The sequence below is a fragment of the Scleropages formosus genome, chromosome 15, assembly GCF_900964775.1.
Source record: "Scleropages formosus chromosome 15, fSclFor1.1, whole genome shotgun sequence".
Classification (NCBI taxonomy): domain Eukaryota; kingdom Metazoa; phylum Chordata; class Actinopteri; order Osteoglossiformes; family Osteoglossidae; genus Scleropages; species Scleropages formosus.
The window spans coordinates 25,398,169-25,421,464 of NC_041820.1; the positions used below are offsets into that span (position 1 = coordinate 25,398,169).

The following is a 23,296-nucleotide window of genomic DNA, read 5'->3' on the forward strand; positions in this document are numbered from 1 at the left end:
CTTCATTAAACTGTTCAGAAGATTATTAAAATGCCAGTTAAACTGTACTTTTCAAACTGAAATGCTTGAGAGCTAGGCAGACACTGACACTTGGATCCCAGAAATTTATTTTGATGGCCTGAGAGGTCTTCTTTCCTTTCCTCAGCTACCAGATGCCTTTCTTGGGATAATTCATTAGTGTGCGAACAGTTTGTATTGTGTTTTGTTGTTGAGCAGAGCCCTATACAAAGAATATATTAAATTGTTTAATCATTTTATATTTCCTTGCAGGGTTGCCTTGATGTTAGGTGCAAAACTATCTTATCCTAGGCTGTTGTTATCTTGTGACCTTAGCAGTTTTTGCCTTGTATAAAGTATCACAGTAAGTTACCTTGGACAAAGGTATCATCAGTTAAGTAAAGTAGCACAAAGGGCAATGTGTCAGTTTAAATTGGTATTATGGAATGGCTTTGCCCTGTTATGGTACTGGGAAACCAAACACATTCCCATGAAAGTAAAATTACATGGATGAAGTTTTATTTTTGTCAGGAAAACCCTAGAAATGCTCTTGATATTTGTGAATGTAAGCTGCCCTAGAGCATATGCAACAGTGACATTTACAGACCCATTTCACAGATCGCTGGAGGAAAAGGAAAGCAGCCAAATATTAATGTTGTTTTGTTATGCACGTGGGGCATCACAGTTACTGCTGACCCACAGTGGATAAGAGGGTAAAAGGAGAAGCCTTTCAGCGGTGAGTGCAAGCCAGCAGGTCAGCAGAGGACAGAAGCAGAGCTGAGATCAGTGGCTCAGTATAGCCTTCTGGGTGGTGAGCGGGTGCCACAGGTTGGTGTCATGGAAACAAGTCCACCTGCCTTGGGTTTAGTCTATGACTCATTTCTTGGATAAAGGAATCTTTCATTATGAGGAATAACGATGGATGTAGGTTTAAAAAAATGGTATAATACAGTTAGAATACTCTCAGTGTTTTACTTTTGTGCCGCTGGAACCATATCAGTTAGGCATGCTTTTAACTTAAAGGTTTTTACCTCAAGCTCCACAACCTATTACAGCTCTTGTACTTTTAAACAAAGTAATTGTCCTAAATTCCACCAGTAAAAATAATATACAGGCATTCCTAAATTGTAGAAAATGGTGTGGATACTGAAATGTGGGATACCAAAAACCTATTTCCCATTATTTTAAAATGGGAAAAATAATAATGTGTCCCCAGCTCATCCAAAAACCCCTAACACATTTTCCCAAATGTGACTAAAACATTGGAAAACACCTATATATACACTTACTGCTCTGGGGTAAGTCTTGCGTTATGTTTTAGTTGATCAGCTCCCCACAGCATGATCGATAAACCAAGCAGAGATCAACTGAACATGCAGCATTTATTGTGAAAATTTTTTCAAAACTGTGCACTGTTGCCAAAACACATACGTACCCAAAAAACCATCTAGTAAACTTTTCCCGCTTATTGCTCTGCTGTCTCCACAATCATTAAATTAAATAACACACCCAATATGACCGACAGACACTCCTTTGAAATTTCAAAGCACTTCCTACAATGCCCTACTTTCTCAGAGCAACACTCATATTCTTAACACACCAACAGTTGGAGAGATCTGGATGCAGACAGGGCAATTATAGTACATTACTGCACTTCCACTTCACTCGTGCCATGTGTAAATTGTTTTTTTTTTGAACATGCTTTGGGTAAATTTCATTATACTGATTTTTTTGATCCATAAAAATTCCAAGGGGGGTGCAGTGGTGTAGCGCCCTACTTGGGGTGCTTTGTGATAGACTGGCATCCTGTCCTGGGTGTGTCCCCTCCCCCTCCAGCCTTGCGCTCTGTGTTGCTGGGTTAGGCTCCGGTTTGCCGCAACCCTGCTTGGGGCAAGGCATGTCAGACAATAAAAATTCCAGCCAAGTGCTGCTGTACCAAAATTTTGGATGAAGAGAGTTCCCAGACTGAGGGATGCTTGTATATAGAGCAAATAATATTTTACATATTTCAGTGAATACAAGAATGCTCAGGTATAGTTGAGTAGATGATGGTAAACTACATGAAGGTTTAATTTATATGAAGGAAAGTCATAAAGTATCTGCACTATTCAAAATCTGGTCAAATACAAATTACTGCAGTATATTTTGACAAACCGTCACAAAAATATTTGTTACAAGTAGGTGCTAGAATTGTCAGAGTGCTCAAAATCGAAAATACTCTGTTTTAGTGCCATAAAATAGTGATCTCACTAGCACATGGGGTTTAGGCCTGTGAAGTATATGAAGAAACATGACTGAGTATGTGATAGAGCTAAAGCTGTCCATTGCTTCTAGCAACAGTTAGAATGTTTTTCTAACTGCATGAGTTGTCTTCAGTTAGTGTTAGGTTAGTGTTGTGTTCCAGACATGAGCATGTTCCTTCCAAAGTGACTAATGCGGCAAGTTTCACACCAAATGTCAAGGGCTGTTGCCGATTTTTGCGATCAGTAAAGCCTAACAAGCTGTTGGAGAGTAACAAAAAGTAGCTTTGATATTCTTGTATTTATGAATGCATGTCTTTTGTTGTAACCCCAGTATTGACATTTTGTGCCTGAAAAAAATGGAATACCCTTAAAGCTAAATCATGATTGTGTTCCATGTTCTTGGCTGCTGGCTTTTGGAGATATTTGCATGCCTCCAGACAGAAGAGCATGTAGGGAGATTGGGGTAAGCCTGAATACCATATTGATCGCATCATTTGTCTCAGCAGCCCAGCTTATCGGGCGTTGGCTGCACTTTCCCAGCTCCCAGTGCAATTACATGATCAAAGATGGGACAGAATCGATGCCACAAGCAATTTCCCTGGCCATGGAACCTTGTTAAAGAGCCATTATTCTCGCTAGATGAGAATATCTTACCAATCAAATGTACTAAAGCTGCTGCCCCCAGACCTCTCCCCAGTTTGCAACTACACAAAGACAGAAAAAGTGTTTCCCTCGATGCAGCCAGAGTGGCAAATACCAGCCCACAGAGTGAGTTCTATGGGACCTGTATCCTTCAGGTTTCATCACCCTGAAGATCTACAAGTCTGCAAGGTTGAGCTCCAGAACTTGCCTGCACTTCAGAAAAGAGGATAAAGTGAAAAGCAAATCTACCAGCATGTCTTCACAGCACATCATAAATCTCAGAAACATTTTTTTCAGTGTTACACCTTCACTGTTTATGACGATCCTGTTTTCATTAAGGTGGTGTTTAAAACTAATGACACCCCATCTCTATTTTGTGAAGAATTATATGCAAAATGAGTATTTCCTGTCAAGCTTTCACCTAAAGTGGAAATTGCTGCCACACAAATTAAGCAGTGTTACTATTACATGTTACTTCCACTCCTCACTTTTCTCTCCAGTACTCTCAGATTGTAAATGAAGTGGAAACTGTGCATCAGTCTTCTCACCAAGATACAATTAACAGTTTTTTTCTTTTTTTGCCAGAAAGTCATTTTAAGAAAAGCTTCTGGGATGAAACTGGCACAACATGCTGCATTGGGTTTTACTGAGAATGTTCTATGACAAATACAATTGCCACCATCTGAAATTATTTAAAATTATATAAGGTGGTATAGAGATATAGAAGTATAATCAAGTCTTTTCCCATGTATTAGATTTTTGTATTTGTGGTGTTTGAACCACTGACAACTTGGTACTTCTAGATTGCAATTTAAATCATCCAGTACCAGATGTGTTAAACATCACTGCTTTGCAAAGCGGGGTATGATTTCATTAAGAGGAAGTAATAGATAGAAACAGAATAGAAATAGCTTCCACTTGCACAAGTGCTGCATCAGTCTTTTAGTGCACATCTCAACAGAAATCCATGTGGTCATGTCTACTCTTCTTGGAGGTGAGTAACCATTGATAGGAATTTGTGCAATAAGTCCATGTACTCTCTGATTGGTTGTAACTAAGACATAAAAATCTTGTCTAAAGCATGAGGCTGTGCCTCATTTTTTGACAAACCATTTTTAATTGGTAGGCTGGGAGGGAAATTAATTCACCCCCTTCATTTCCTTCTCAACAGATGAAGAGCCCATTCAGAGAAAGGAAAACTAGTAGTATGATGTAGAATAATGTCAGTTTTATTGTTCCTCTCAATTTGGCAGCTTACAGCCAAGGGCTTAGCTGCAGTGCTATCTTCCTGATTTTAAAATGTAAATAATAAAAATAACATACTAGATGAATGGCACCTAGTCAGTTTGTGACAGATTGTCATAAAATTGGCTTTAAATTAGCTAGTTGTTTTCTAGCAGAGATAACTGTAGGTGATTGAATGAAAAGCGCAAAGGTAAATCTGAGAAAAAAATAATCATGTACGCTCTACTTGAAGCATTTAGTCATGGCTATATACAGTGGGTGAACAAAATACAAATAAAGAAAACACCATATCATAAAGGAGTTTGACTTTGAATTATCATAATAATAAATGCAGCTGCAAAGATGAGTCATATTAAGTTAATTGCCAATTAGCGGTTTGTGTCAGCTATAAAAGAGGTCTCACAAATCAGTACTCCGATATGTGAGTTTTCAAAGCAACACAGGCAACTAATAAGGGTCCAAATAGTTGGTGCCCAAATTTTATGTGTATGGATCAAAACACTGCTAAATTATTGAACGTGTCAAGGGAAACGGTCATATCATGACAACATCTGCCAAACACGGACAAACTGCATCAGCAGAGAGGAACACCGGGCATAAATAGAACCTCATTGGCAGGGACAGATGGACACTTCACGTGATAGTTGCTAAATACCGCAAAAGTAAAAAATACCACAGATCTGAATTAGCACCTCTGTGACGCTGTCTCAACAAAAATTGTACTTTATAACCTTCACAAAGCTAGACATTATGGCAGGGCTGCCATTTGGAAATTTCTTATATGACACAAAGCATTTACATTATTAGTATTTACCCCACACCTAACAATGCTGGATATACTACTGTACAATGAGTCACTCATTTACACAGGCAGTCCGCAGGTTACGAACATCCGACTTACAAACAACCCGAAGTTAATGACCAACCCCACTACAGGCAATCCCCAAGTTACGAATGTCCAACTTACGTACAACGCATACTTATGAACCACCCCCTTACTGATCTGACGTTGATTTTTTTGTCACCCTTAAGTAACAATCAAATGAAAACTTCGTAACTAAGCCTATTATATTAAAAATTTGAGTTACAATGGTTCGTAGTAACAAACGGGCGCTACTTTGCAGCACGCATCAAAACATTGTGTTGTCTATAGCGGTTTGTCGGCTCGTGGGCGGGGCGCTTGAGCCCGAGGTAGGACAGACTTCCTTTTTCTCCTGTTAAGTGTCAGGTGTGTTACTGTATTTTGCTTTCATTTTTTTGTTTTCCCTCTCTATTATAAATACTGTAGTTACATTTGTATTATTATTATTATTATTATTATTATTATTATTATTATTATTATTGTTTTGTTGTTGTCATTATTGTTATTACTGTACTGTAATGTTAAAGAGTGGGCACGGTGGCGCAGCGGGTTTGGCTGCTTTTGCTCTCTGGCGGATCTGAGGTTCCAGTCCTGCTTGGGGTGCCTTGTGATGGACTGGCGTCCCCTCTGGGGTGTTTCCCCTCCCCCTCCAGCCTTGTGTCTTGTGCTGCCGGGTTAGGCTCTGGCTTGCCATAACCCTACTCGGGACAAGTGGTTTCAGACTGTGTGTGTGTGTAATGTTAAAGATGTTTTAGTATATCTGAAAGTGTTTATTTAATATTTTTTATGCACAGAAAGGTACACTATATACTATGACAAACATCTGACTAACTGATGTTAGACACAAACCGTATGTAATTGTTCCGACTTAGACAGACTTAGGAACAGAACTCGTTCGTAATCCGCGGACTGCCTGTACACTAATAAAACACATTGTAGGCAATGTTACAATCACCAATTCAGCTGAAAGCATGTCTTTGGACTGTGGGGAGAATACCACAGAAAACATGGGGAGAACATGCAAACTCCACGTAGATTGAGCAGGGGTTGCACCCACAGTTGTTTCACCATCCAAGCACTGTGAGACAACAGTGCTACACACTAAGCCACCATGCCAACCTAGTGTAAGGAGCACGAAACCTGGACCCCTGAGCAATCGAAAAAAGTAATAAGGTGTGATGAGTCATATCTCACCCTATTTTCTGTATCTGAACAGACTGATGTTTAGAGAATGCCAAAGGATGCCTTCAACTCACAATGTCTGCTGAGTCATTGCATTGGTTTAATGCACTTATTGTAATAAAACTTTAACTTATAAATGTAAATTTTTTTGTTATTTATTTTTTATTTATATCTGTGCACTTCGCTGTTGTCACATTGTACCATTCTATGTAAATATATTTTCAGGGACAAGTAAAGCATTATCTTAACTGTTAAACACAGTGGGGGATCTGTAATGGTATGGGCAGCCATCATATGTTTGGGAATTGATCTTTTCAGACAGTTCAGACTTTTTTGGAATTTTAATGAGAGACACAAATAACCTTAAAAAACAGCTGGCTGTGCTGCACCAGGCTGCACGGTCCCCCTGCCCTCTTTATAGGTTCCATTCTCCTTGCCTGCCTAAGCCATAAAACAGACAATCCACAAAGGAATTAGGCTTTCCAGAAATTTCCACAGCAGACAAAGAAAAGTAAGGCAAACATAAAAATGTAATGGAGTAAGTAAAAGGCAAACTATGTTGTGAATAATATAATAAAGAATAAGCATAATTAAATTAAAAGTAAATATGATCAAATAAAGAGTGAATGTGAAAAAGGAAAGTATACTCCATCACATGGGAGTCATTAGCTCCAATGATTCCTCATCAGCAGACCTTTCAGGAGGTACATTTTCTACCTCCTCCTTTAGGGTCCCAGATGTTCACTGGCAAGACCAGAGATATAATCTCTGCAACCTGTCTTGGGTCTGCATGTGCTGGGTTTCACCATCTAGTTATGCCTGCTGAGCTTCTCCCCAGTGTGTCATGTCTGGTAAACCTCTCATAAGGAGTGCCCAGGGGGCATTCTAGTTACAGTCCAGTCAGAAAGTATTAAGAACCCTTGGTTTTTTTTTTTCATACTTTTTACATTGAAACACTATGCTAAAATCATTTAAATTCATTTTTTTCCCTCATCAGTCTACACTGAATACGCCATAATGTCCAAGCCAAAACAGGATTTTAGAGATTTCAGCAAATTTCGTAAAAATAAAAAACTGAAACATCACATTGACATAGCTCTAGTCTCTAGTCTCACAGTGCCTGGGTGGTGCGAGAGAACGTGGGTTCGCTCCCTGCTCAGTCTGTGTGGAGTCTGCATGTTCCCCTGGTGTCTGCGTTGGTTTCCTTCAGGTACTCTGGTTTCCTCCTCCAGTCCAAAAGACATGCTGTTCAGGTTCCTCCATAGTGTGTGAGTGACACTGAGAGAGTGTGTTTCACTGCTGTATAGATGAGTGACCCATTGTAAGTAGTGTCTCTAGCAGTGTAAGTCACGTTGGTGAATAAGGTGTGTGGGCTGATGACACTACACAGAGTTCATTGAAAGTCGCTTTGAAGAAAAGCGTCTGCTAAGTGAATAAATGTAAATGTATTCAGACCCTTAGTTGAACCACCTTTGGTGAAGATACTTTAATGTTCCCTTTTCCAATGTTCATTGGCATTTCACCTTTTTCCAGTCCCTTTATTATTTCCACTTTAGTTTCAACTGTGACTGTTTTACTTTTCTTCGATGCATCAGCATCACTTTCACCACACTGACCCTTCGGTGCCATAGTTAGGAGGGTCAAAACAGTAAAGTACTGTAACACACGAGGCACTGTTAACAGCGACGTGATCCGACTGAAAAGGACCAAGTCTTAGTCCTACCTCGAGCTCTCGGATCCCGCCCACAAATCAACAAACCGCTGTAAACATGTAATGTTTTGATATGCATCACAAAGTAGCGCCCTTTTATCATTACAAATCATTCTATGTAACTGGAATTTTTAATATAATAGGCTCAATTATGAAGTTTTCATTTGATTGTTACTTAAGGGTGAGAAAAAAATTAACTTCCAGTCAGTAAAGGGGTGATTCGTAACTATGTAGGTTGGATGTTCATAACCCGGGGACTGTCTGTATTAAGATGAGCACATCTTCTGAGAGATTTCAATAAGCTTGTGTGTGTGCTCTCCCATTGCTCCCATTCTCTTAATTTTTTCTATACCTGGAGGCTTTGAACATCCAAGCTGGTTATTTGACCTTGATGTTAAGATAAGTACATCTTCAGAAAGTCTTGAAACACTTTTAACAGCTCAAAATGTGTTTGAAAATGCTGCTTACTCAGATTGAATTGACCCAACTGACACACATTTTTGTTTCCAGTTGATGCATTTTTTTTGGCCCTGAACTCTACCATTTCTTTCTAGTTAATTTGGCTGTAAAAATTAATAATTTATAAATTGGCCATTTGAATCAGCTGTTAAATTCTCGGTCAAGCAATTCTAATACTAATAGCCTTTTTGGAATTTGGTACATCAATGAGTGATTAATGGGATAGGGTGTTCCGGCAGGTTCTGCCCAGGGCATGTTGGACTGTAGCAGTACAGACATATCCTGCTATCCATCCTCCCTGTATCCACGCTTTCACTATAACACCTCTTGAAAATGAATACCCGCCTTTGCTATCTGCCCTGATCTCTCTCACTATAACGCATTTTTCTCACATCATCTCTGAATGTAGGTAAAAATTAGTCTCTAAGAACATGTTTTCTTATTTTTTCTTACTCGAACTGGAAAAAAATGCTACAAAACATATTGTAGCGACAGCTCTCCTATAATCCAGCACTGCTGCTGTTGATGTAAACAGTTGTTGGGTACCATTATGGGGAGTTGCAGTGGATTAATGGCTCCTGTATTGTTCTGTTGTTCAAGAGCTTTTGGCTGGGTGTGCAGGCACACTGTGAGTGCGGCTCTATAACAATGTGGAGGCGCAATAAAACTCATGTTCCGACACTTTGTCTTCCGAGCCATCTTTCTGTAACACTGCCAATAGCACCATTTGGGTGGGCTGTTACAATATTTCAATATTTCTGGACAATTTAAATAAATATTAAATTGTGTGCTGTTTTACTTTTCTTCTTCTTCTTCTTGTTATTATTATTATTATTATTATTATTATTATTATTATATGTGTTTTGTAATATTTTTGGGGGGCGTGGTGGCGTGGCGAGTTTGGCCAGCTTTAGCCCTGCTTGGGGTGCTTTGCGATGGACTGGTTTCCCGTCCTGGGTGTGTTCCCTCCCCCATCAGCCTTGCACCCTGTGTTGCCAGGTAGGCTCTGGCTCGCCGCGACCCTGCATTGGAAAAGTGGTTGTTGACAGTTGGTTGGGTGGCTGGTTAGTTTATAACATTTTTAGAGACATTTGTCAAACTTTTGGTTTTCGAGTTGAGCTAGGAACTTGCTATAATTTTCTCCATAAGGACTAATGGGAAATGGGCTCCCAGAATTCACCTTTTTAGTAACCACCCCATTTTCAAGAAAAGATTAAGGATGGGTAGCGTGTTATGCCTGTATAGCCCATGATTTTCTCCATGGCCTATGACGATGTAAAATTCTTCACATCTCCCTGTTCACCATTTGAAGCAGCCCACCTGTGCTGTTTTACTGCCAAAATAATTTGAGATGAGACTTGCAATCCCTTCCCTCTTGTTTTGTCTGAACCATTGAGGATTATCCGGTAACCAGATAGAGGGTGTCCAAAGAACCACCTGTCCACTCAACACTAACTTGTTCACTAACTGTGAAATGACAGGATGTCCAGAAGGTTAAGCACCCAGCTAGCCTTGAACTGAAAGTTATTCTTCTTAACAAGATTTGTTTCTTACAAGGAGTTCTTCAGCTGATGGTAGAGCTGTGCAGGGCCACCTGTGTATTGTTTTGAATTGCACTGGCAGCAGTTTGTCCAGCCACAGGGCTCATCAGGATTCAGTGGGTAACCCAAGGCTTGTGCAATGGCTTGTTTATTGAGTGGGAGTTTTTTTGTAGTCATGCCGTGTTCTCATTAGTCAGAGCTATTCAATGAAAAGTGCAAATTACAGTGGAGGAGAGCCAACACAGCAGCAACCCCCAATCTGCATTATTGTTTTAGTCATCATCTCACTGCTTTCCTCAGAATTGTACAGGAACAAATACCTGTGCGAGATAAGAAACAGGGAAAAAACACATGTGCATTGTCAGTTATAAGGTTCACTCAGAATTAGTGTACGAAAGGCTATTTTAACTGCAATTTCATGGACATCCGTGCAACATTTCACTCTCAGTGTCTTGCAGCTGTGCATTGCTGAAGCATTTTACATTGTCAAGCTTGGTTTTGTAGGGCATTCATTGCTCTTTAGCAATCCCTAACAATTCCATATTCCTCCCAACATTAATTATTAGCACACCTGTTTAAACATCAGACCTTTGTTCAGTAGCTGGAAAGCTCGGTAGTTTGAAAGCTCCACAGTGGCAAAGCACCAGGGGTGGATGAGATTCACCTGAAACTTCTTAAGGCCCTGGATGTTGTAGGGCTGTCATGGCTGACACCTCTGTAATGTTGTATGGATCTTGGGGACAGTGCCTTTGGGTTGGAAAACTCAGGCGGTGGTCCCTGTCTTTAAGAAAGGGGACCAGAGAGTGTGTGCTAATTATCGGGGCATCACATTTCTCAGCCTCCCTGGGAAAGTCTATGCCAGGGTGCTGGAAAGGAGGCTCCGGCCAATAGCTGAACCTCAGATTGAAGAGGAACAATGCGGATTCCATGCTGACTGTGGATCAGTGGACCAGCTTTTGATCCTCTCACAGATAACTGAGGGGGCATGAGAGTTCTCTAATCCAGCCTACATGTGATTTGTGGACTTGGAGGAGGCCTACGACCATGTTCTCTGAGAAATTCTGTAGGAGGTGCTTCGAAAGTATGGGGTACCAGGGCCACTACTGCGGGCCATTCGGTCCCTGTACACACGGAGTGAGAACTGTGTCCACATACTCGGCATTAAGTCAAGCCCCTTCAATGTGGGTGTTGGACTCCGCCAAGGTTGGGCCTTATCCCCACTCCTATCTGTGGTTTTCATGAACAGGATATCAAGGTGCAGCCGAGGTCAGGAGGGCATTCTGTGTGGGGGCCAGAAGGTGATGTCTCTGCTTTTTGCAGATGATGCTGTCCTTCTGGCACCGTCATATAGTTGCCTCCAACACGCACTGGAGCGGTTTGCAGCCGAGTGCAAAGCGGCTAGTATGAGGATCAGCACCTCCGAGTCTGAGTCCATGATTCTCTCACAGAAAAGGATGGCATGCCCCCCTCAGGTAAAGGGAGAGAATTTGCTCCAGGTGGAGGAGTTTAAGTATCTTGGGGTCTTATTCATAAGTGAGGGGAGAAGGGAGCGTTAGATTGGCTGCAGACTGGGAGCAGCGGCAGCAGTAATGCAGTAGCTGTACCGGACTGTAGTGGTGAAGGGGGAGCTGAGCCATAAGGCAAAGCTCTCTATTTACCTGTTGGTCTACATTCCTACCCTCACCTATGGCCATGAATTCTGCGTAATGACCAAAAGAATAAAATCACGGATACAAGTGGCTGAAATGACTTTTCTTCACAGGGTGATGGGATTTACTCTCTGTGACAGGATGAGTAGTTTGGCCATCTGGGAGGAACTCAGAGTAGAGCCACTATTCCTCCACACTGAGAGGAGCCAGATGAGGTGGTTTGGGCATCTGGTAAAGATGCCTCCTGGGCACCTCCTTTTGGAGGTATACCAGTCACCCAGTCACGGCCAACTGGGACATGGCCCCAAGGTGCTTTCCCTATTGCCACAGCTACCCCAGAAGGACAAGCAGGGAAAAAAAATGGATGGATGGATGGATCACTCGGCCTCGCGTATATCTTGCACCGCTAATTTTACTTTACAAAACAAGACATTTAAAAGTTTTGCATATACCTTGCACGTGAAAAAAGTTTAAAACTGTAAGAAATAGATAATCAATGTTGTTACAGCAGTTTCAGATATTTTGGATTTCAGTTGAAGAGAATTAACATTTCAACAATTGTTGGCTTGCCTTTGTTGTTGAGTCGCACAATCTTCTGTTAATAGTGCACCAGTCATATGTGTACCGGCCTACCACTGTTGTACGTTTCACGATCACTTCTCATAAGTCATTTGTGAAGGCTTATCTGGCGCAGTGGCGCAGTGGGTTGGACCAGGTCCTGCTCTCCAGTGGGTCTGGGGTTCGAGTCCTGCTTGGGGTGCCTTGCGACGGACTGGCGTCCCGTCCTGGGTGTGTCCCCTCCCCCTCTGGCCTTACGCCCTGTGTTGCCGGGTAGGCTCCGGTTCCCCGCGACCCTGTATGGGATGAGCGGTTCAGAAAATGTGTGTGTGTGTGTGTGTGTGTGTGAAGGCTTATCCCTAACGTATCTCAAGTCTTGTAAATTAACAGTCATTTTTGCTTGAAATATAGACGAACTTTAAAGTTCCAGCGCTGGTTTTAAACTCAAAGTTATAGATTTCACAGAAAAACACGACAGTCGAGCAGCAGGGTGTGAGTTTAAAGTGACTGAGTTGAATGTGTGATATTGGCATAAACAGAAACTTGCATTATAAAACACCAATAAGTCAAGAAAAGCATTCTGAGGACCTAACTGTGGAAAGTTTCCTGCACTGGAGGACGAATTATTTGAATATGTGCTAAGTTTGCATAAAGATGGTTGCTGTATTTTACACGAAGAGCATGTGAGCAACTATAAATTATAATGTTTACTGAGGATTTAATTATAAATGTAAATTACATTTTTTCCTGAAAAACTTTAGTTGCTGAAAATCCCCCATATATCTTGCACCCTGATTTTTTTAACTTGAATTTTGGGAAAAATAGTGCAAATTATATTTGAGTAAATATGGTAATCCTTTCCTAAGCAGCATTTCTTAGCAGTGAGACAACTTACAATTTGTACATTATGGAAGAGGCTTACTGGTCCCAGTGGTCCCAGCTGCAGGATGCAAAACCCATGAGTTTACACAGACTGAGTAAACTGCTCTCTGTGTGACATCAGAAGTTAGAGGAGTAGCAGACTGGTTGTTATCCAACAAGCATCACTTTAGAGTGGTGTGGAGAAGAGGTATGGAAAGAACATCACAGTGCTGCACCTCACAAGATTTATACTGCCTTGGAGATATTTTGTGTGAACACACTGTTCTAGATTCAATGAAGCTGATGAGCTGAAACAACATAATGATCAGGGTTTCACAGCTGAACAATCTGCATGGTATATTTGTGATGTGTATTTGGTTTAAGCAGTTCAGGTACTCATTCCAATGACCTTGGGGAGCTGCTGAGGTGTGCAGGTTCTTCGGTGGCCATCAAAGTGCTGAACCCAGCCCTGCAGAGAGTACGTGTCATTAAAATAACTCACTTCACTACTGTTACTGTGAATTGAAGTCTACTTTAATACGGACATTTCTTCTTTCTTACAGCGTTTGTGGAGTTGCGGTATTCGTTGAGGGCATCTAACATGTGTGTGGAGCGGGGGTGGGTCTGGGACACCAGACTGCACTGTTGAGTCTTCTGGAGGTGTCGTCGACCTAATTCAGCAAAACACAGACAAAAACAGGTGCCCACTTCACAGCCTCAATGAAATATTCATGTTGGTACCCTGTGGTTGTGTTGGGTAGGGAAGGAAGTTAAGCTTCTTGGTCTCCAGTCATGGAGATATATTTGTTGGCAACGCCTTACAGTTGTTCTTGATGGCTTCATGGTGATGCTGGTTGGACTGGGTCCTTGTGTAGAGCCGTTGTAACCAGTGTAACATCATGTTCTATGTATCTTGAATGTCTTTCAGTTACTCATGTGATGCACACTGGCAAAAATAGTGGTATTGGACTGAGGGAGTGTACTTTTAGAATCACACGTCTGCATCCATACCTTTCCATCTGATGGTGAAATGCACTTTTGTATATTTTGAGTTGTAGGTGACTCTGTAGAAAAGCATCTGCTAAATGAATCAATGTGTCTTGGGGCAATGAGATGATCCCTTTTGTCTTATTCCCACTGCCTCTTGAGCATTTTCTTTGTTTTAATGTGTTTATTCTCCCTTCATGAAACTGTTTAGTCTTATCAGTAATCTTTTTGCATTGGACACGGTGGATTGCTGGATGAGTATTCAGATTCGGGGATTTCGGGGGGAAACTTTGTAGAGAATTGCTCCTAAAATAATGACAGAAAATGCCTCTGTCTATCATTTCATGGGAAAAAAGAAAATCTAGTCAACCAAATTTTAAAATGTTTTGTTCACTAAAGCTTTACTTAAACCATTTTAGCAAAACAGAAACGAACAAATTGGAGCAATACAGTGAAAATCTTGAGAAGTCTTTGGGGTGTGTGAGCATTAAAGGATTTCAAAGAATGAAATTGAGACAGATATTCATATTAAAATAATAACTCTCCTCCCCTGACAGGACAATTTCAAATGATAGATACATTGTTTTCATGTTTACAGGAGGGTCTCTCCATCTGTGCTATTCTGCAAATGAGTTTTAAAGCTCTAACACTGAGGAAATCCATGTGCCCAGCTACTAGTGGGGTCTTTACATTTTGGGGTCAGGTGGCCAAGACAACAGAGTGCAGGTCATTCTTTCTGTTGTTCCTCTCATGCATTGTGGTAACTTTTAACATGGCATCATAAAATATTCAGCTCATCCCTCTGGTCACTGAATGCAGAGAAACCATTCTGACCATGGCAAGAGAAGCATGCAGTTGTCTGGATGTTTTTCAGGATTCTGTGTGGCTTCATGGAGGATTTCATGCTTTGCCCTAGGAGAAATTTTGGCAGGCTGGCCAATCCAGGGGAGATTCACTACTGTTCCAAGTGTTCTCCATTTGGAGATGATGGTTCTTACTATGGTTTGGTGGAGTCCCAGAGAAACAGAAATGGCTTCATAACCCTTTCCAGACTGATAGATATGAACAATTTTTTTTCTGATCTCTTTAGGAATTCCATTTGGCATAACTGTAGTGGCATGAGGGTTGGACCAGGTCCTGCTCTCTGGTGGGTCTGGGGTTTGAGTCCTGCTTGGGGTGCCTTGCGACGGACTGGGGTCCTGTCCTGGGTGTGTCCCCTCCCACCTTATGCCCTGTGTTGCCGGGTTAGGCTCTGGCTCCCCGTGACCCCATATGGGACAAGCGATTTAGACTGTGTGTGTGTGTGTGTGTGTGTAGTGGCATAATGTGCATGCTGAATCTGCACTGGCAACTGGACTCTGATGGTGAGGGTCAAAATAAGTGAAGATTATAGTGAGCAGGGCTGATTTTTAAGAAGGGGGACCAGAGACTGTGTTCCAACTATAGGGGGATCACACTCCTTAGCCTCCCTGGGAAAGTCTATGCTGGAGTACTGGAGAGGAGAATCCGACCGATAGTCGAACCTCGGATTCAGGAGGAGCAATGCGGCTTTCGCCCTGGCCGTGGAACACTGGACCAGCTCTATACCCTCACTAGGGTGTTGGAGGGTTCATGGGAGTTTGCCCAACCAGTCCATATGTGTTTTGTGGACCTGGAGAAGGCATTCGACCGTGTTCCTCGTGGCATCCTGTGGGGGGTACTTCGGGATTATGGGGTTCAGGGCTCGCTGCTACGAGCTGTTCGTTCCCTGTATGACCGGAGCAGGAGCTTGGTTCGCATTGCTGGCAGTAAGTCAGACCTGTTCCCGGTGCATGTTGGACTCCGCCAGGGCTGCCCTTTGTCACCGATTCTGTTCATTATCTTCATGGACAGAATTTCTAGGCGTAGCCAGGGAACGGAGGGTGTCTGTTTTGGTGGCCGCAGGATCTCGTCTCTGCTTTTTGCGGACGATGTGGTCCTGTTGGCTTCATCGAATCAAGACTTACAGCATGCACTGGAGAGGTTTGCAGCCGAGTGTGAAGCGGCGGGGTTGAAAATCAGCACCTCCAAATCCGAGGCCATGGTTCTCAGTCGGAAAAAGGTGGACTGCGCCCTCCAGGTTAGGGGGGAGTTGCTCCCTCAAGTGGAGGAGTTTAAGTACCTTGGGGTCTTGTTCACGAGTGAGGGAAAAATGGAGCGGCAGGTTGACAGACGGATCGGTGCGGCGTCCGCAGTAATGCGGTCATTGTACTGGTCTGTTGTGGTGAAGAAGGAGCTGAGTCGTAAGGCGAAGCTCTCAATTTACCGGTTGATCTACGTTCCTACCCTCACCTATGGTCATGAACTCTGGATCATGACCAAAAGAATGAGATCGCGGATACAAGCAGCAGAAATGAGTTTCCTCCGCAGAGTGGCTGGGCGCACCCTTAGGCATAGGGTGAGGAGTTCAGTCACCCGGGAGGAGCTCGGAGTAGAGCCGCTGCTCCTCCACATCGAGAGGAGCCAGTTGAGGTGGCTTGGGCATCTGTTCCGGATGCCTCCTGGATACCTCCCTGGGGAGGTGTTCCGGGCTTGTCCCACTGGGAGGAGGCCTCGGGGCAGACCCAGGACATGTTGGAGAGACTACATCTCCCAGCTGGCCTGGGGACGCCTTGGGGTTCCCCCAGAGGAGCTGGAGGAGGTGTGCGGGGAGAGGGAAGTCTTGGGGGCTCTGCTCGGACTACTGCCCCCACAACCCGGTCCCGGATAAGTGGCGGAAAATGGATGGATGGATGGAGGGCTGACTGTAATCAAGCCTAGGTGTGTTCAGTTGGCTGACTCTAATAATACCTTTAACTGGGGGGGCAATTACTTTTTTCACACCATGGCAGTTGCTGTTTGTTGACTAAAATGGACACAAAAATGTGTAATTTTTCAGTTATGTGGTCTATGTCTAATATTATATTTTAATTTTGACCTGAAAATATTTAATGTAAAAAATTTGCAATAAGAGAGGAAACACTGTTATTTTAAACAAGTTGTGCTGTGCAGCACCTCTACCAGGAAATGCTTTTTAAATGCACTGTGTGGGGAGTGAAAAACATTACTGTAGATGTGCTGGTCTGAACACCCTTGCTCTTTAAACAAAGCAGTAAAAGGATGGATGTTCCGACTGAGTTCATCGTTGGTGGTCTTAGTGGAAGCTTGGCAGCTGGATGGTGTCATTGTAGAGTGGTTTTCAAAGGTAGAAGGGGCTTCATGTCAGATCTGAAAGATGACTTGCAATATCAGTGCTGATTTAATGTTTTCCGTTAGAGCCAGGCCTTTCCAATGACAGGGTAAGTATGACAGTGCAAGAAGAAACATGTTCATGCAAATCAAATGTCAAACACAGCTTTGCAATGGAAAGCACATTAATGTGTCAACAAGAAAGTATTTGGGTTTTATTAAACAAGTCATAGTATTTGGTTATTGACTTTATGGACAGCAGTTACATATATATTGGGTCTTTAGGAAAAATGTTCCTGGTGTTGGTTCTTCAATTTTTCTAATTACACTTTGTTTCAGTGTTGACTGAGATTGTCTTGCCTATGATTTCTTTTTGTTGTGATAACAAAACAAAACAACAATAATTAATCCTTCCTATTAATTTCAGACTAAGCACCACGAAGAAGAGAAAAGAGCTCTGAGTCGAGAGATCATCGTCCTCAACAACCATCTCATGGAGGCAAAGATGACAATAGAGAAGCTGAGAGAAGATAATGTGAGTGTCTCCTTAGTGCTTGTAGCCATTTGTTAAGGACAGATGGAATCCTGCAGGTTTTATCCTTTTCGAGCTAGGGCCTCGGAGGAGGTCTATTCTCAACAGTACTTCCACAGTGCAGGTAGAGTAATGTACACTTTTTCTTGCAAAAGCATACTACAAGGTAATCATCGAATCATGTCACAATGTCATCATCAACCGTGGGCCATGGTCAACAAATCAACTAAATCATCTACTATACTTATTATGTGTGAGCTACATTTGCTGTGTGGTGTGGCACTGGGCAAACATTTTTCACTGAAACCTGTGCAAATCCTATCTTGTTTCTGCTGTACATCTGAGTATAATGAAATCACAGTAAACTTAAACCAAAAAAATGCGTCAAATGAAATATTGTTGAATGCGTAGAATATAAATAAATAAAGGGTAATTTACAATGTAATTGCTCAGGCATCGTAACTCCATAAGCATCCCCAGATACAACCTTTATTCAGCCACTACTCTGGCATTGTACTTGCTTATTTGTGTATCTTATAAAATTAAAAAAAAAAAAAAAAATGGTGGGAGGGTAGTGGGATTTGTCTATCCTGTGTTTGAGGCACCTACTCGATCAATGAACCTCGTTGCAGCAAGTGGTAGGTAACGAACTAGGTTTGCTTGAGACTTTCATGTCTGCAGCTATGTCTCCTTCTCTTAATTATTATTATTATTATTTATTTTGTTATAGAGCGCTCTTCTCACTCAGTGACACAGAGCGCTTTAACACAGACATAATAAGGCAAGAAAAACAGATACAAACAAAGAAGACGGTCAACTAATGGCTAACATAATGAAGAACTTATTATAGACCTATAAGTATACCTACTGGCCACCGGGGAAAGGAACAAAAACTCCCAATTGAAAGTTGAGGGAGAAAAAAAAACCTCTGGGGGTCCACGGGCCAGTGGTTGCCCACCCCTCCTGGGCATTCTAGAAAATAACAATTTGTAAGCCAGTGTTTAACAGTAATTATAATGTTAGTAAATGGCATTAATGGATTAATGTAATGCATAAATTGTACTTTTGCTGAGATGTACATCGCTTTGGACAAAAGCGTCTGCTAAATGAATAAATGTAAATGTAAATGTAAAAATACATAAATAAATAAGGGGATGTTGTAGGGCTGTCATGGTTGACACGCCTCTGCAATGTTGCATGGACCTCGGGGACAGTGCCTTTGGATTGGCAAACTGGGGTGGTGGTCCCCATTTTTAAGAAAGGGGACGGAGAGCTTGTGCCAACTATCGGGGTATCACACTTCTCAGCCTCCCTGGGAAAGTCTATGCCAGGGTGCTGGAAAGGAGGCTCCGGCCAATAGTTGAACCTCAGATTGAAGAGGAACAATGCGGATTCCGCCCTGGCTGTGGAACAGTGGACCAGCTTTTTACCCTCTCACAGATAATTGAGGGGGCATGGGAGTTCTCTAATCCAGCCTACATGTGTTTTGTGGACTTGGAGGAGGCCTATGACCATGTTCTCTGAGAAATTTTGTAGGAGGTGCTTCGAAAGTATGGGGTACTGGGGCCACTACTGTGGGCTATTCGGTCTCTGTACATACAGAGCAAAAGCTGTGTCCGCATACTTGGCATTAAGTCAAGCCTGTTCAATGTGGGTGTTGGACTCCGCCAAGGTTGTGCCTTGTCTCCACTCCTGTATGTGGTTTTCATAGACAGGTTATCAAGGCGCAGTCGAGGTCAGGAGGGCATTTTATTTGGGAGTCGGAAGGTGACATCTCTGCTTTTTGCAGATGATGTTGTCCTTTTGGCACTGTCACAAGGTTGCCTCCAACACGCACTGGAATGGTTTGCAGCCGAGTGTGAAGCGGTTGGGATGAGGATCAGCACCTCAAAGTCTGAGTCCATGGTTCTCTCATGGAAAAGGATGGCATGCTCCCTCCAGGTAAGGGGAGAGAATTTGCCCCAGGTGAAGGAGTTTAAGTATCTTGGGGTCTTGTTCACGAGCAGACTGGGAGCAGCAGTAGCAGTAATGCGTTCGCTGTACCAGACTGTAGTGGTGAAGGGGGAGCTGAGCCATAAGGCAAAGCTCTCCATTTACCGGTCAATCTACGTCCCTACCCTCACCTATGGTCATGAACTTTGTGTAATGACCGAAAGAATAAGATCGCGGATACAAGCGGCCAAAATGAGTTTCCTCCGCAAGGTGTTGGGACTCACTCTCCGTGACAGGGTGAGGAGTTTGGACATCCGGGAGGAACTCAGAGTAGAGCCGCTATTCCTCCACATTCAGATGAGCCAGTTGAGGTGGTTCAGGCATCTGATAAGGATGCCACCTGGGCACCTCCGTTTGGAGGTATACCGGGCACGGCCAATTGGGACAAGGCCCTGAGGTCGGCCCAGGACCCGCTGGAGGGATTATATCTCACAGTTGGCCTGGGAACGACTGGGGATCCCCCAGGCTGAGCTGGAGGAAGTTGCAGGGGACAGGGGTGGCTGGACCTCTCCGCTGTCCCTGCTGCCACCGCAACCCTATTAGGACAAGTGAGATGGAAGATGAATGGATGGATAAAGGGTCAGCTGATCACAAAGTGGTTAGGGCTGCTGCCTTTGGATCCAAATGTTGGCAGTTCAAACCTCACCTACTGCTATAATACCCTTGAGAAAAGTACTTACCCTAAATTGATCCAGTGAAAAATTACCCTGCTGTATTAATGGGTAAATAATTATAAGCTGCTTTGGAGAAAAGCATCAGCTAAATGAATAAATGTAAATAAATACCAGAGAAGCAGAACAACTCTTTCAGGCTACACTTCTTCGAAGCCACTTTGCTGTTGTGCCACTATAACTGGCATCTCCTTCTGTACAGTGGCTCAGAAGAGCTTGCCCTCAGAATGCAGAGGGATGCTTAGAATCAGTGCTTACCCCACCTCTGTAGATAACACAGCAACTTCTAGAACTTTCACTGACACTCAACTTACGCAAAAATGTAGGGGGGATAATTCTGTAATGGGTAAATATTGCTCAGTGTCTCAAGTGACTACAAGGCAAGTGTTCCCATTAATTGAGTAGTGCAATTAAGAGCAATTAGAGCATAGAACATTATGGTGTCACTCATGACATAACAGAAATATTGTGCTGCGCATAATTTTTCCAGCTCTACGATACAGACATGTTAGTCCTCTCAGTGAACGGGAGGCTGGATCAGCCAGAAAATACGAAATCAAAATTCACGTCTCTGTGTAGTGACTGGAAACTCTGAGGATCATGGTGGCACAGCAGAAATCCTCATCAGAGAACTGGATAAACAGATGTTAAAGAGAACTTAATGGTCTGTTAGACATGTTTTGAAGTGGAGGGTCTTCTTCCTAACCCCCTAATTGAATCAGCAGTGACTGTGACAAGAAAAAACCTTCATTAAAAAGTTCCTTAAAACTAATAAGATTTCACAAACCATTAGCTGTTAATGGTGCCCTGGGAAACATGATGAGAGAAAGAAATTCATGTTTATAGAAGGATGTTTTACTGCTATGTATTTGCCTTCACAGCAAACACTATTGATGAGGGTAACCTGTCAAAATCTCATTAGGAATAGCAAAAGATATTTCTGACTACGTGACAATGTATTTACTGCAAGTGAAAAGAATGAATGAATGTTACTGTTTGTTATGTTCTGCACAACTTTTATAACCCTTATAATTAATAAAATGTAGTCATGCAAAATTAAAATATGATTTTAGTGGAACACGCTACTTAGGAGGTGATCATATCTAAGGCAGCAGGACCAGTACACTGGTCAAGTTAAATGCAATGTTGATGGATTTGTAAATTAAATATTTACATTTATTTAGCAGACACTTTTCTCCAATGAATTCTTTGTAGCGTTATTGGCCAACACACCTTATTCACCACAGTCTCTCTCTCTCTCATCTTTGGACTGTGGGGGACATACAAACTCCACACAGACTGAGCAGGGATCAAATCCACGTCCTCTCAAACCACCCGGGCATTTGTCAGACAGCAGCACTACTTGCTGTGCCACCCACATACTATTTCAAATATTAGAAATATTAAATGTTTCTTAATGTATTCATCCCAGATCTTACCTGTTTCTAAAACAGTTAAAAACAATATGCTGTATATATGCTTCAGAGATTATATAGCTTTTCTTTTCACTCATTGATTAGGGGATATACTTTATTGTGTCAGAGTACTGTCCTGGTGAGCAACCTAGGTCTCCATTTTTGTTCACACTCCACTCCTGTAAAGTCCAAAACAAGACTAGGCTGTGTCACTTGCCGAAGTTCTCCAAAGACTCTGCAGTTGCGGGGTGAGAGAGGTCATCAAATTGAGTACAAGCATATAACTGAGGACCCGATTTCACAGTATAAGGTTAGCCCACCTTCAGCTGTACATCAACAAGACAAAGCAGCTAGTGGCTGATTTTTGCTGCCAGAGACCCATTTAACCTGTATATCATTTAGGGTACAGATGTGGAAATGTTCTTTCCTGCAGTAAAGTGAAGATCCATATCAACAACAAGCTGGACTGGCCACTGTATATGAAAGGAGGCTTAGGTCATTTAACATGGGCAGCAAAATTCTAAATGTTTTATCAGACCTTAGCCACCACTGTCATTTATTATATTGTTGTGATCTGGAGGAAAATCTCTGCTGGCGACACTTGCAGACTCAAAAAAGCTTGTGAAGAAAGCAGGTTCTGTCATGGGTCTCTCCCGGACTCAATACAGGCAGTGGCAGACAAGGAAATGATGAGGAGGAAGTTACTGTCAATTATGGACAACAGTTCACAACCCTCACACCCCCACAAGGTGATTTTGGTCACCAGATTGTTTTGAGCTAAGATGCATAGAGGTACTTTTGTTGGTCCTTCTTAACAACTGCTATCTGCCTCCATAATACCAGTCACTAGCCTATTAGCTCCTCAACACAGTAAATGCTAGGAAAAGCATTGAGTACGTTTAGTCATTGCACTCATTTCACCTTTATACATTTGCCCTGGTATAACGACGACTTCTAAATGTTGATTTAATCATTTTTTTGTTATTTGTTATTATTCGTCAGAAAACTGCACTTCGTTGTGTCATGTCTATGTCATGTTGAGCTACTGTCTGAATTTCCCTACAGGGATTAATAAAATACTATCCTGTCCTCTGTCATCCCATCCTATACTGTACTGTACTGCAGTGTACTGTACTATAATAGAACCGCTCAGTGAAATCTGTACTATTAACTTTAAATCCTAATCTACTTTGCAGTCAAACCCTCGGAATGACAAGAAGAAAGTCACTGAAAATATCTTATGGGTCTAAGCACCTAGAAAACATCTTTGAAGGCACTGTCAGTGTTGGACAGAAGTCAGACGTCCTCCTCTTTTCCAGGAGCTGTACAGGAAGGACTGCAACCTAGCTGCCCAGCTCCTCCAGTGTAGCAAGTCCCATTACAGAGCCCACAAGCTGTCTGAGGTGAGTTGGGCTGTGCGGAACCTCTACTAAGGTCTGACCTCCACAGACTGTGTGGCTCTCTTTCGTTGCCAGAAAAATTTGGGTGGTACCACCACAGAGGAAGCATGTAAGTGCTGCAGGCATCCTGGGTTTCACTGATTATCCTGCAGACATGTCCAAA

General features: G+C 42.4%; 1 protein-coding gene across 1 annotated transcript in view; it reads left to right on the top strand.

Annotated features, from left to right (window-relative positions):
- Positions 1 to 23,296, top strand: part of begain (brain-enriched guanylate kinase-associated) — a 42,540-nt gene that overhangs the window by 14,175 nt on the left and 5,069 nt on the right. Inside the window, exons 4-5 of the mRNA XM_018764095.2 lie at positions 17,551 to 17,658; positions 23,053 to 23,136. Coding sequence (XP_018619611.2) covers positions 17,551 to 17,658; positions 23,053 to 23,136 — 192 coding nt within the window. The remainder of the gene's footprint in view (positions 1 to 17,550; positions 17,659 to 23,052; positions 23,137 to 23,296) is intronic.